The sequence below is a fragment of the Myxocyprinus asiaticus genome, chromosome 11 (assembly GCF_019703515.2).
Source record: "Myxocyprinus asiaticus isolate MX2 ecotype Aquarium Trade chromosome 11, UBuf_Myxa_2, whole genome shotgun sequence".
NCBI classification, from domain to species: Eukaryota; Metazoa; Chordata; class Actinopteri; order Cypriniformes; family Catostomidae; genus Myxocyprinus; species Myxocyprinus asiaticus.
Window position 1 is genome coordinate 10,516,940 of NC_059354.1, and position 13,332 is coordinate 10,530,271.

General features: G+C 38.8%; 1 protein-coding gene across 2 annotated transcripts in view; it reads left to right on the forward strand.

Annotated features, from left to right (window-relative positions):
• The window catches only part of LOC127447750 (ephrin type-A receptor 3-like), a 168,225-nt gene that overhangs the window by 126,005 nt on the left and 28,888 nt on the right, over positions 1 to 13,332 (forward strand). For both annotated transcript variants that reach the window (XM_051709793.1, XM_051709792.1), the window contains exons 10-11: positions 685 to 810; positions 2,133 to 2,318. In XM_051709793.1, the coding sequence (XP_051565753.1) occupies positions 685 to 810; positions 2,133 to 2,318 (312 nt within the window). The remainder of the gene's footprint in view (positions 1 to 684; positions 811 to 2,132; positions 2,319 to 13,332) is intronic.

The following is a 13,332-nucleotide window of genomic DNA, read 5'->3' on the forward strand; positions in this document are numbered from 1 at the left end:
CCACATTTCGCGCTAAGTATCATGGGACGTAGGAAAAAGGTGGATAATTGGTCATTTATTTATTGCATCTACCAAAGTCTTTCTACCAAGTCAGTGCACTGTCGGCCATCTTTGGAACGCTCTCGGGAGGCTATTTCCAGTCATGCCAGTGCAGCTCATATCTACTTGAATGGTGAAAGACCAAAATCTCAAAAACGGTTGGTCAAGATTACGATCAAAGAACATACTTCAAATCAGCAATAAAATCTGACAATACTGATATCATAAATTGTGATCCTTTACCTCATATTATGCTAAAAAACACAATTTTCCCCGCTTGTATAACTAATGCACATACGCGTTCTAGAGTTGATTGACAGGTGATGTCTGTATCTAAAATGTGATTGGTTCTTTTAACTGTAAGGTGGGACTTCCTTTCTACATCCATTGACCATTGGGCTCTCAGAGCTCCTTGGTTAAGCATTCCAATTTCTCCCATTAATTTTAATAGAAGTGGCCCATCTCTGCTAATTAATCTCTGCATCTACTTAACAATAAAGTGTTTTCGTGTTGAGTGCCATGACAAATTCAAAACAGTTCTGATGCAGCTTATTTCAGTTATGCAGAACCAAAGCCTAAAATCTAAACCTTTCAATCACTGGCATTTCCTTCTGTAATTCAAAGTTTGTTTTGTTTTATTCTCAGTGAGGCTGCCTGGCATCAAGACCTATGTGGACCCTCACACATATGAAGACCCGAGTCAAGCCGTGCATGAATTTGCCAAGGAACTGGAGGCGTCTTGCATTGCCATTGACAAAGTAGTTGGAGCAGGTATGCAGCATCAGTCCTCATACTTTTGGTGCAATGAAACAAAGTTACCTGCCTGGGACACAAATAAACTTGTAAAAACATGGCAGGTGGTGTAAATGAGAATCATTTAGCGCCGCAGCTGGAGGAGTGTGGCTTTTGAGATGGGGAAAGAGTCCCTCCCAGCGCTCATCCACACTGCCTCAATGCCTTTAATAGACTGCTTGCTGCCAGAGCAGAGGAGCATGGGTAAGCAGAGAACACCTCCGGCTGGGATATTAGATTTCACCCCCCACTGCTTGCTCTCTCTCCTCGCATCCCTGATGTCTTAAACAGTGGAGCACGTATCAAGATAATACCTTGTGATTCATAGTGCCGTAGACGATTTTGCAGCAGCCAGCAACTAAAGGAACTGTTCACTTTTGATATACCACCATAAAGCCATCATACAAACATCAAGGCTTACGCACTATAGATAAGTGCTGATCCCTGGCTCAAATGTTATTTCTATTGTATATTTGTGTTTTTTACGGCTTTTGTACACGACAAGCGACTAAAAGTGCCAAAAGGGTGTTCTTTTACATTGGGGTTCAAAATACTCTTGTAAAAATGGTTCTGTCTGGCTTTTTTTTATTTATTATTATTACAAATTATATTAGCAGCATAACAATTTGTGTTGTTTTCAATGTGGACAATATGGATTTTGAACCCCACTGTATAGTATAAAGACTTGGAAAATGATCTATAAGCATGCTTTGGTAGGCCTTCATTTGTCTGCATAGCTTATCAGAGCGATCTCCGCTGAGGATTAAGCCAGGTTGATATTTAAGATGGTCAACATCATATGTGAGCGCTGGCCAAGTCCAGCATATCGGCTGTTTAGACAGCTTGCAATTATTCTGGCTAACTTTTTCCAGACATCAAGCCTGGATTGCACCCATCTCTCTAAACTTGCATGGGGAAATAAAGTAATTGCACATCAAATTACACAAACAGGACACAGTCCTTGCCTGAATGTCTGTGTGGTGACATCATCTTTGCCTAATGTCCATCCAGTTCTCTGTCAACATCACCCAAAAGAGGAGATCTGAACCCCGTTGAGCACTTTGAAGTTTGTCTTATACCTGTGTGGCTATGTGCGCTGGACATCAGTTTGAGGCTAATATCTATTCACTTTTATGCTACAATTGCCCCTTCGCTAAGCCCCATACATATCAATGTAATTCTTAAATCTGAAAACTACAGGGAGGTGAGGTAATTAACTTGAAATATGGTTTAATTAAACCAAATATCATAGTACTTCTCATGTTAGCTTTCATATTGTCTAAAATACTGTCTCTCACCAGGGGAGTTTGGAGAGGTATGCAGTGGCCGTTTGAAGCTACCGTCTAAGAAGGAGATCTGCGTGGCCATCAAGACGCTCAAAGCCGGATACACAGAGAAACAGAGGCGGGACTTCCTCAGTGAAGCGAGCATTATGGGACAGTTTGACCACCCCAACATCATCAGACTGGAGGGTGTAGTTACCCGCAGTAAGTAGCATTCCACTCACTGAGAATAATCAGTTCTAAGTTCTACACCAAGGTGCGAAGAAATGATCTGAAAGTGGGCAGGGACACATAATAAACCTTATGAGCTTTGCTTGTGAATATGAATTATTCATGAATAAAACATTCATAAACAATTATTAATTAATAAAACAACATTAATCCAGTTGTCTTAACTGATTTGCAGGAAGGCAGGTAAGTGGGCGCTGCCCATAGTAGGATTGCTGCTTGCGCGTTCTTGCAGGCCACTATCAATGTTTCTACTTGGTCTTAAAGTTGTCATGTTATGCAAAGTACCCTACAATTATGATGATTGCTACACAGCAAAAACAATTGTTCATAATCAGTATTTCTGTCTTGTCAAATATCTTCCTTCTATTAATATAGATTTTCTTATGAAATCATCTATGTTTTCAGAGAATATATCTTAAATTACATTTATTTTACTTACACCAATGGCAAATGTGTCTTGTTTTAAGTATTAAACCTCACTTAATTTTGTTAGATTTATGCTTAGATCTAGAAAAAAAACTAAAGGGGTAAGAAATATAACAAAATAATATTCTCTGAAAACATATCTTAATGTCTAAGGAACTTCTTTCCCCAGTTTAATGTTTCAGCTGTGATGAATAACTTCATGCATGAATGATTTCTATTTTATTTAGCATGTAATAACTCTCATGTGCTGTACAGTAAGTTTGATCCATTCAGAAGATTCATCTATCATATTTAGATTTTTCAGTATCGTCTCAGAGTTGTTATTTCAGCGCTCGTTCTTTTGGGAGTATCTCTTAAAACATTAGCTGTTTCCAGTTATAGAATATTAGTGAATGTCATGAAGTTGGCAGATCCCTTGCATAGTAAAGCAACTGTTTTATAGACATCCTTCTTGTAATGTTGGGCCAGTGTCCAGCACAAGAGACAATTCACATAGGGCTGTAAATCACCTTTGGTTGTAAATCTCACTAAATCAATCTCTATTACATGTAGCATGATCAAAGCAAAACTCTCTAATCCATACCACAATCCTTCTCAGTGGGCTCCGTGAGGCCAATTTTACTGATTTCTTATTTTTTATTCATTCCTTGGGGTCTTTATGATGTTGTAGAGAACTAAAGAAAAAAATAATAATTTGCACTGTAACCTTTAATCACTCTTCACCTTACCTGACTTCAACCTGGCTTATTCCCACTAGTATTAGTATTTTGAGATTTACAGCAATCATTGTGCTATTTCTCTTTCAAAGTGTTATAGGTGTGTAATTTCTGTCATGTCATCAAATGGAATTGCAAAAAGTAATGACAATTTGCAAACAGATTTCCCAAACGCTCTCCCCGTCTCCCATTGGATGCACAAACCGATAATCCCACGCCATTGGTTGAGCCATTGTTGCTGTGTTGGGCTGGACGGGATACTCAAACAAACAGAAGTGTGTTTAAAAAAAAGTGCCTTAGAGCCACTCTGCAAATTTTGCGGCGATAAGAGAAAATATTTTAACATAAAAAAACTAAACAAACAAAAAAATTATATATATATATATATATATATATATATATATATATATATATATATATATATATATATATACACACACACACTGGTGGCCAAAAGTTTGGAATAATGTACAGATTTTGCTGTTTCGAAAGGAAATTGGTACTTTAATTCACTAAAGTGGCATTCATCTGATCACAAAGTATAGTCAGGACATTACTGATGTAAAAAACAGCACCATCACTATTTGAAAAAAGTCATTTTTGATCAAATCTAGACAGGCCCCATTTCCAGCAGCTATCACTCCAACACCTTATCCTTGAGTAATCATGCTAAATTGCTAATTTGGTATTAGAAAATCACTTGCCATTATATCAAACACAGCTGAAATCTATTTGGTTCATTAAATTAAGCTTAACATTGTCTTTGTGTTTGTTTTTGAGTTGCCACAGTATGCAATAGACTGGCATGTCTTAAGGTCATATTAGGTCAAAAATGGCAAAAAAAAAGCTTTCTCTAGAAACTAGTCAGTCAATCATTGTTTTGAGGAATGAAGGCTATACAATACTTTAAATTGCCAAAAAACTGAAGATTTCATACAAAGGTGTACACTACAGTCTTCAAAGACAAAGGACAACTGGCTCTAACAAGGACAGAAAGAGATGTGGAAGGCCAGATGTACAACTACACAAGAGGATAAGTACATCAGAGTCTCTAGTTTGAGAAATAGATGACTCACATGTCCTCAGCTAACAGCTTCATTGAATTCTACCCGCTCAACACCAGTTTCATGTACAACAGTAAAGAGAAGACTCAGGGGTGCAGTCCTTATGGGAAGAATTACAAAGAAAAAGCCACTTTTGAAACAGAAAAATAAAAAGAAAAGGTTAGAGTGGGCAAAGAAACACAGACATTGGACAAGAGATAATTGGAAAAGAGTGTTATGGATCTTAACCCCATTGAGCTTTTGTGGGATCAGGTAGACTGTAAGGTGCATGAGAAGTGCCTGATAAGACAGCCACATCTATGGCAAGTGGTACAGGAAGCGTGGGGTGAAATGTCACATGAGTATCTGGACAAACTGACAGCTAGAATGCCAAGGATCTGCAAAGCTGTCATTGCTGCACATGGATTGTTTTGAGGAGAACAATCTTAGTTTAAGAAGTTCTGAATTATTATTTATTTATTTTTTCAAATTGTAATAGTAATTTTTCACATTATTAATGTCCTGACTATACATTGTGATCAGTTGAATGCCACTTTGGTGAATAAAAGTACCAAATAAGAGCAAAATCTGTACATCATTCCAAACTTTTGGCCACCATTATATATATACAGTATATATATGTGTGTGTGTGTGTGTGTGCATGTGTGTTTGTGTGTGTGTTGTGTGTGTTTTAGAACAATATGTTTTAATAAAAAAATGCTGTATTCCATTTTCAAGCACAGTCAAGTGTTATATTTTAGTCAAGCAGTCAAGTCTTTTAACTGAAGTATTATTTTTCATTGAGGCAAACAGATTATTTATATATATATATATATATATATATATATATATATATATATATATATATATATATATATAAATCCTTACATTGCCAGACTGAATGAGTTACACAGCAAGTCTCCAAAAACATTGTGTTCCCGGCCAAGTTTTGCTTCATTCTCTCAAGCAGTATTCAGAAAGGAATGTAACAGTTTCCTTTCAAGTTTTTAATTCCTCATAAAATGAGGATTATGTTGGTTGAATAAATCTTATTGCGCTTAAAAGTTCTTGACTGTAAATAATGAGAAACTTCATTGTTAATGACCGTCAATTATGGCTGTTGCTGGGAAGGAACAAGGGACTGTAAAATGTGTGTGTGTGTGTGTGTGTGTGTGTGTGTGTGTGTGTGTGTTTAGGGAGGTGGTGCACTTTGCGTGTGATTGAAAGTATGTCTGGGGTGCAGAGTTTGGGCATTGGAGTGGGTGGGGGGTTGTCCGGTTGGCATGTGTCTCCTGTAGTGTCTGACGTGACGTGATTTATTAACTCTGCCCTGTTAATTCTTAATAATCCAGAGACTTTCACACCCCATTTAACCTGCTGCTTTTGGCCGTGCGTTAGACAAAATATTTGTGGAGCGCCGACTGCTGCTTCACAGAGACAAAGGAGCCAGGATACTGATTAACGAGCAGGACTTCAGGATCAAAAGTTTACAGGAGAGATGTGTGGATAATGGAAGAGGGATTTTTTTTTGCTATCATAAACCATAAAACCTCTCAACTGAAATCCAAAGGTCAATCCATCACTGTTTGCTGTAAAGTTTAAACTGTATTTAACAGTTTCTTTCACTGTATGCTGTAAAAATAACGTATGTTTTTGTGGAACGTACTGGGCAGCGTCATTTTGACAAGTAATGGGTGTTCACACATACAGCGAATTTACTGCTGGAAGTTGGTGTGTGGCTGTATTGCGGTTTAGATGGTAACACACCTTCTGCGAAAAAGTCTTTTTCACATGCACTTTGTTTATTTGGAGTCCCGCAGCAGCCCTGCGCCTACCCCTAACCCTAACATTATCAGCAGCAAATGCAAATCTCACGAGAACTTCACAGAACAAGGGTTACCATCTAGATATGGCCATTTAGACTGTATTGTTGGTCGTAATGGGCATAGCTAATGCTGAATTCCCTGACTTTATTGGTGGGCTGCGCAACTGGCCATATAATTTGTACATCTGATCTCAAATGGAATTCATTGCCAATAAAATAAGATATCATTCTAATGTGACAAGGTAACAAAATGTGACTTCTTCGTCTTATAGTTGATTAGTAATAGATGACAGAACTTCCATTTACGGGTGAATTGTCCCTTTATGCCGCCTGATGTGAGCAAACTCTTTTGACAGCAAATTAAAATGCATCAGCATTTTTCATGATTTGCACAATGTAACTCTTCTCCACTCATTTTAATTGTGCATATTTCATGAATGTCTTTTATTACAGTGCTGCAATGTTTGTGTATGCATGCTTTTAGGTTGTCTGTAGGAAAAAGAAAATGATTTCTGCACATACTGTAGATATCGTGACCACATGGACTGGTCATCGAGCGACTCTTGATAAAAAGAGTTGTTTTACATAAAGGCTTTGAAATAAGGCACAGACAAAGTGTAGATGATAAAAACGCTGATTTACAAGCAGTAGGCAGAAGAAAATAAAGCTGTCAGAGATTGACAGTTGACCTTGTGGTCCATCCAAGTTCAACCAAGCCTCTTTTCATCCTGCAGGAAACGCTCATTTAGCTGCAGCCACAGTAAGTCATGGTTATGATGGCTGACCCGCTGTGTAGGAGGTGTCATGTGTAGAGTTGCACCTCTGCACACAGAGCCCTGCTCTTATTATGGGGTTCAGACTATGTCTGTGATGTGTTGAAAGCCTGGTGTGTAGCCATCAGCCTGATCTGTTCACCTTCTCAAATTCTATTAAAAAAATTCAGCTGCTCAACCTGGAGGCTTTTATAACAGCCATATATGCCAGCACTGGACACTATGAGGGTGAATCTCATGAAAACATCTCAAGAACACGTCCAGGTCACATTTCAACCCAAAAAAAAAAAAATAAAAAAAAAAATTTGAAAATAATATCTTTGTATGATATTCACATTTTTAAGACCATAAAAATGTTTTGCATTTTGATGTTATTTGACAATTTACCTCAAAATTCTCAGTTCTTATCGTAATGTATATACATTCCATTTGACAACATTAGCTAACTACATTTGTTAACATAAATAACAATGTATAATATTTAAACAGCATTTGGTAATCTTGGTTAATGTTAATTTCAACATTTGCAAATGCATTTTTATTTTATTTTATAAAAAGTTGTGTATGCTAACATTAATTAATGCAATATGAACTAACACAAACTAACAATTAAAAATAGTTTTCAGTTATCATTAACCAAGTTTAATTAATGTTGTTTAAAATATTTTTCATTGTTAGTTAATGATAATAAATGCATTAATTAATGTTAAATAATGGAACCTTATTGTAAAGTGTAACCATATTTTTATTTATTAAAACATATACATAGGTTATATATATATATATATATATATATATATATATATATATATATATATATATATATATTTATATTTATATATATATATAAATATATACAGTGGTGTGAAAAAGTGTTTGCCCCCTTCCTGATTTCTTATTTTTTTGCATGTTTGTCACACTTAAATGTTTCAGATCATCAAACAAGTTTAAATATTAGTCAAAGATAACACAAGTAAACACAAAATGCAGTTTTTAAATGAAGGTTGTTATTATTAAGGGAAAACAAAATCCAAACCTACATGGCCCTGTTTGAAAAAGTGTTTGCCCCACCTGTTAAAACATAACTTAACTGTGGTTTATCACACCTGAGTTCAATTTCTCTAGCCACACCCAGGCCTGATTACTGCCACACCTGTTCTCAATCAAGAAATCACTTAAATAGGACCTGCCTGACAAAGTGAAGTAGACCAAACGATCTTCAAAAGCTAGACATCATGCCGAGATCCAAAGAAATTCAGGAACAAATGAGAAAGAAAGTAATTGAGATCTATCAGTCTGGAAAAGGTTATAAAGCCATTTCTAAAGCTTTGGGACTCCAGAGAACCACAGTGAGAGCCATTATCCACAAATGGCGAAAACATGGAACAGTGTTGAACCTTCCCAGTAGTGGCCGGCCGACCAAAATTACCCCAAGAGCGCAGCGACGACTCATCCAAGAGGTCACAAAAGACCCCACAACAACATCCAAAGAACTGCAGGCCTCACTTGCCTCAGTTAAGGTCAGTGTTCATGACTCCACCATAAGAAAGAGACTGGGCAAAAATGGCCTGCATGGCAGAGTTCCAAGACGAAAACCACTGCTGAGCAAAAAGAACATTAAGGCTCGTCTCATTTTTGTCAGAAAACATCTTGATGATCCCCAAGACTTTTGGGAAAATACTCTGTGGACTGACGAGACAAAAGTTGAACTTTTTGGAAGGTGTGTGTCCCATTACATCTGGCGTAAAAGTAACACCACATTTCAGAAAAACAACATCATACCAACAGTAAAATATGGTGGTGGTAGTGTGATGGTCTGGGGCTGTTTTGCTGCTTCAGGACCTGGAAGACTTGCTGTGATAAATGGAACCATGAATTCTGCTGTCTACCAAAAAATCCTGAAGGAGAATGTCCGGCCATCTGTTCGTGACCTCAAGCTGAAGCGAACTTGGGTTCTGCAGCAGGACAATGATCCAAAACACACCAGCAAGTCCACCTCTGAATGGCTGAAGAAAATCAAAATGAAGACTTTGGAGTGGCCTCGTCAAAGTCCTGACCTGAATCCTATTGAGATGCTGTGGCATGACCTTAAAAAGGCAGTTCATGCTCGAAAACCCTCCGATGTGGCTGAATTACAATAATTCTGCAAAGATGAGTGGGCCAAAATTCCTCCACAGCGCTGTAAAAGACTCATTGCAAGTTATCGCAAACGCTTGATTGCAGTTGTTGCTGCTAAGGGTGGCCCAACCAGTTATTAGGTTTAGGGGGCAAACACTTTTTCATACAGGGCCATGTAGGTTTGGATTTTGTTTTCCCTTAATAATAACAACCTTCATTTAAAAACTGCATTTTGTGTTTACTTGTGTTATCTTTGACTAATATTTAAACTTGGTTGATGATCTGAAACATTTAAGTGTGACAAACATGCAAAAAAATAAGAAATCAGGAATGGGGGCAAACACTTTTTCACACCACTGTATATTATATTAATACATACTCGTAGTATTTGTTGTACTGCTTTTAACTAATGCTGATATATATATATATATATATATATATATATAGTATATATCAGCATTAGTTAAAAGCAGTACAACAAGTACTACGAGTATGTATTAATACTCCAGAATAAAAATTTTGGGTGAAAATAGGCTTAGTTGTCATGACAATTATGGTCCAAAAAATAGGCTTACTTTTCTTCTCATTTTCTTTCTTTCTTAAGAATTTGGGGTGAAATATGACCCAGACATGTTCTTGACAGGTTCTGTGACCTGTTTCCCTGTAAATCTCATCTCAGCATGTTCAGTGTCATTATTGAAACAACTCTGAAAGTCTTTATATTGAACATGAAATACAGCTCTGGAAAAAATTAAGAGACCGCTGCAGACAGTTTTTCTGGATTTACTATTTATAGGTATGTGTTTGAGTAAAATGAAAATGTTTGTTTTATTCTATAAAGTACTGACAACATTTCTCCCAAATTCCAAGTAAAAATATTGTAATTTAGTGCATTTTATTTGCAGAATAACAAAAAAGATGCAGTGTTTTCAGACTTCGAATAATGCAAAGAAAACAAGTTCATATTAATTTTTAAACAACACAATACTGATGTTTTAACTTAGGAAGAGTTCAGAAATTAATATTTGGTGGCATAACTCTGATTTTCAATCAAAGCTTTCATGCGTCTTGGCATGGTCTCTACCACTCTTTCACACTGCTGTTGGGCAATCTCAACCAGCCAGGTCAACCAAGGTGTGGATTGAGGACCACCGGATCAAGATCCTGTCATGGCCAGCCCAATCTCCAGATCTGAACCCCATTGAAAACCTCTGGAATATGATCAAGAGAAAGATGGATGGCCACAAGCCATCAAACAAAGCCAAGCTGCTTGAATTCTTGCGCCAGGAGTGGCAAAAAGTCACCCGACAGCAATGACTTGATTGATATGAACAAAATGGCTTGATTGAAAATCAAATATTGATTATTCCAGCAAATATTGATTTCTGAACTCTTCCTAAGTTAAAACATTAGTATTGTGTTGTTTAAAAATGAATATGAACTTGTTCCCTTTCTTAGGAACTCGAGCTGCGAAATCGCATTGGGACACACTCTGAGTGTCACGTGGTCTGAAGCCCTTGTACAATCACACCAATTTATTGGTTGGTGGCGCTTAAGCGATGTCCCTAGGGAGCTACGTCACAGGCTTCATAAAAGCGTTCGCTTTGGCGCCATCGAGTCAGATTTTCTGTTCTTCAGTGCACGATTTTGTCTAAACTCGTGTTTGTTCCAGGGACTCACACCGAAGGGAGGATTATTAATCCTTCCTTTTGGGTGGCGATCACGTAAGGACATCCTTTATACCGTGTAAATTTCAGAGCAATTTTAATGTGTTTTTTCCAAACATTACAAGGGACCGATGGGGACAGCTGCACTTTTCAAGGCTCGCAATTTCTCACCACAAGGCGTTATCCCCACTTGTTCCAGTTCCACGGCCTCCAGATTTGGAGCTCCGTGTGAGGGAGCCATTTAGGATTTTGACTTTGTGTCTGAGAAGTTTAGAGTGTGAACAGACATTGGGTTCTTCCTTGTGTTTGTCGCCCTCCCCCCAAGTGAAAGCGCGAGATTCATCGGACATGCTCTGAGGTCTAGCTCAGTGGCCATTTTCTGATGAACAAAGCGTGTGAAAGAGTTACAATGCGCATCTTGAGCCGTCACCATTAACGCTGTATGAGAGAATTCGTCGTTGGAAGGTAGGGAACAAATTGACCCCTTTGTCCTTATTGTCTTTTTCTGTGTAGTTCTGGGAGCGGCCTTGGCCTTTCTCTCTCTCCCCTCCCCCTTTGAAGTGAACTGCTCGTGGCGGAGGGGATCATGCATGGGCCGGTGAGCCTGGCCGCAGAACGTGGGGGCTGGATTAAGAGAATATCCCCCAATGGAATGATGGCAAACCTACCAAGGAAAAGGTTTATTCTGTCAGTGTCCCTGCTATAGATACATTTCAGGGAGCCCATCATTTATGCCTAAATACAACAAAGGCAAAAACATTATCAAATACCCTTCAACCATCCACAGTATTGGAGGAGTGAAGGCTTCCCTCCACTGTGCCACTGGTTCTGGGGCAGTCGCCAAAATTAAGCCAAGCGTGCCACAGGTCGCGCTGCAGGCAAGAGCCATGCATTTACCCGTCTGTCGGTTTGGCAGCAGCTGTAGAACATATTGAACTGGGTACTTCGAATGATAAAGCATGGTTATGTAATTCAATTCAGCCGGGCTCTGCCGGTGTTCAATGGGGTTGTTCCGACAGACGTTTCTGTTCGGGAATCCCCATTTTTGATTCCCGTTTTCATTATCTCTTAGAAAAAGGGGCAATAGAGGAAATTTACCATTCTCAGAGAGAATGCAGCTTTTACAGATGTTATTTTCTGGTCCCAAATTTTTTTTTATTTTTATTTTTTTGTTTGAATTTCGCTCTAATGCAATGTCAAGTCAGAATGACACAGAAACAAATAATGTCACAGGTGCAGCCAGGGATTTGAAGGATATTTATTTCTATATTCAGATTGCACCGAAGCAAAGGCGCTTTCTCAAATTCGCCTCGGGGGCAAGCGTATCAATTTTGCATCCTTCCGTTCGGACTTGCAATGGCACCACGTACTTTCACAAAATGCATGGATGCAGCTTTGACACACTTGAGGCTTCAAAGCATCTGCGTTTTGAATTATTTCAACAAATGGTTGGTGTTATCCCACTTGGAGACATTGGCTGCCCAACATCAAGATATCATTCTCAGCCATTTGATCTAGGGCTGTGTGTAGGGCTTGCCAGGGCAACAGACTCTGTTTCTAGGGATGGAGATGGATTCGCGAGCGATGCAGGCACGTCTTTCTTCAGTTCATGTTCTGTCATTTCACCAGTGTCTAGCAATGTTCAGAGTGGGATGCGTTCTCTTTGTGAGAACATTTCACAGGCTTTTGTGGCTCATGATCGCGGCTTCTGCTGTCATTGCCCTGGGCATGTTGCATGCGAGACCTTTTCAGTGCTGAATGAACTCTACAAAGGGACTTCAGCCACTGATGCTTGTGTTCCGTCTCTTCAAAGTGACGCGTGGGTGCTACCATACTCTGTTACCATGGAAACGGACCCACCTTTTCATATCAGTATTTCGTTGGGACAAGTGTCGCCACAAATTTATAATGACAGATACCTCCTCCACTGGTTTGGGCACTGAATACAAGGGTCATCCAGCCAATGGGGTTTGGATGGGTCAGCGGCAATATTGGCACATAAACTGTCTGGAGATGTTCACATTGCTGCTGGCGTTAAAGATTTTCCTTCCAGAGATTCAGGGCAACCATGTCTTCATCCGGTCGGACAACAGGACGGTGGCCGGAGTTGCTCCAGCACTGCTTAAAGTCTATGTTTCCGCTATAGCGGCTAAGCATGCGCTTATCAATGGAGTCTCTGTCGGTAGACATTCTCTTGTCTCTCGTTTTATGCGTGGGGTATGCAGAATTAGACCTTTTCGTCCCATCCATGTTCCCTTATGGGATTTATCTTTTGTTTTAGAGGTGCTCTCAGGGGCTCTGTTTGAGCCCTTGGCAACAGTCGCTGATAAGTTTTTGACTCTTAAAACAATCCTGCTAGAAGCATTGGCATCGTTTAAAAGGGTTGATGATTTGCATGCCCTGTCGATCAATCCCTTAT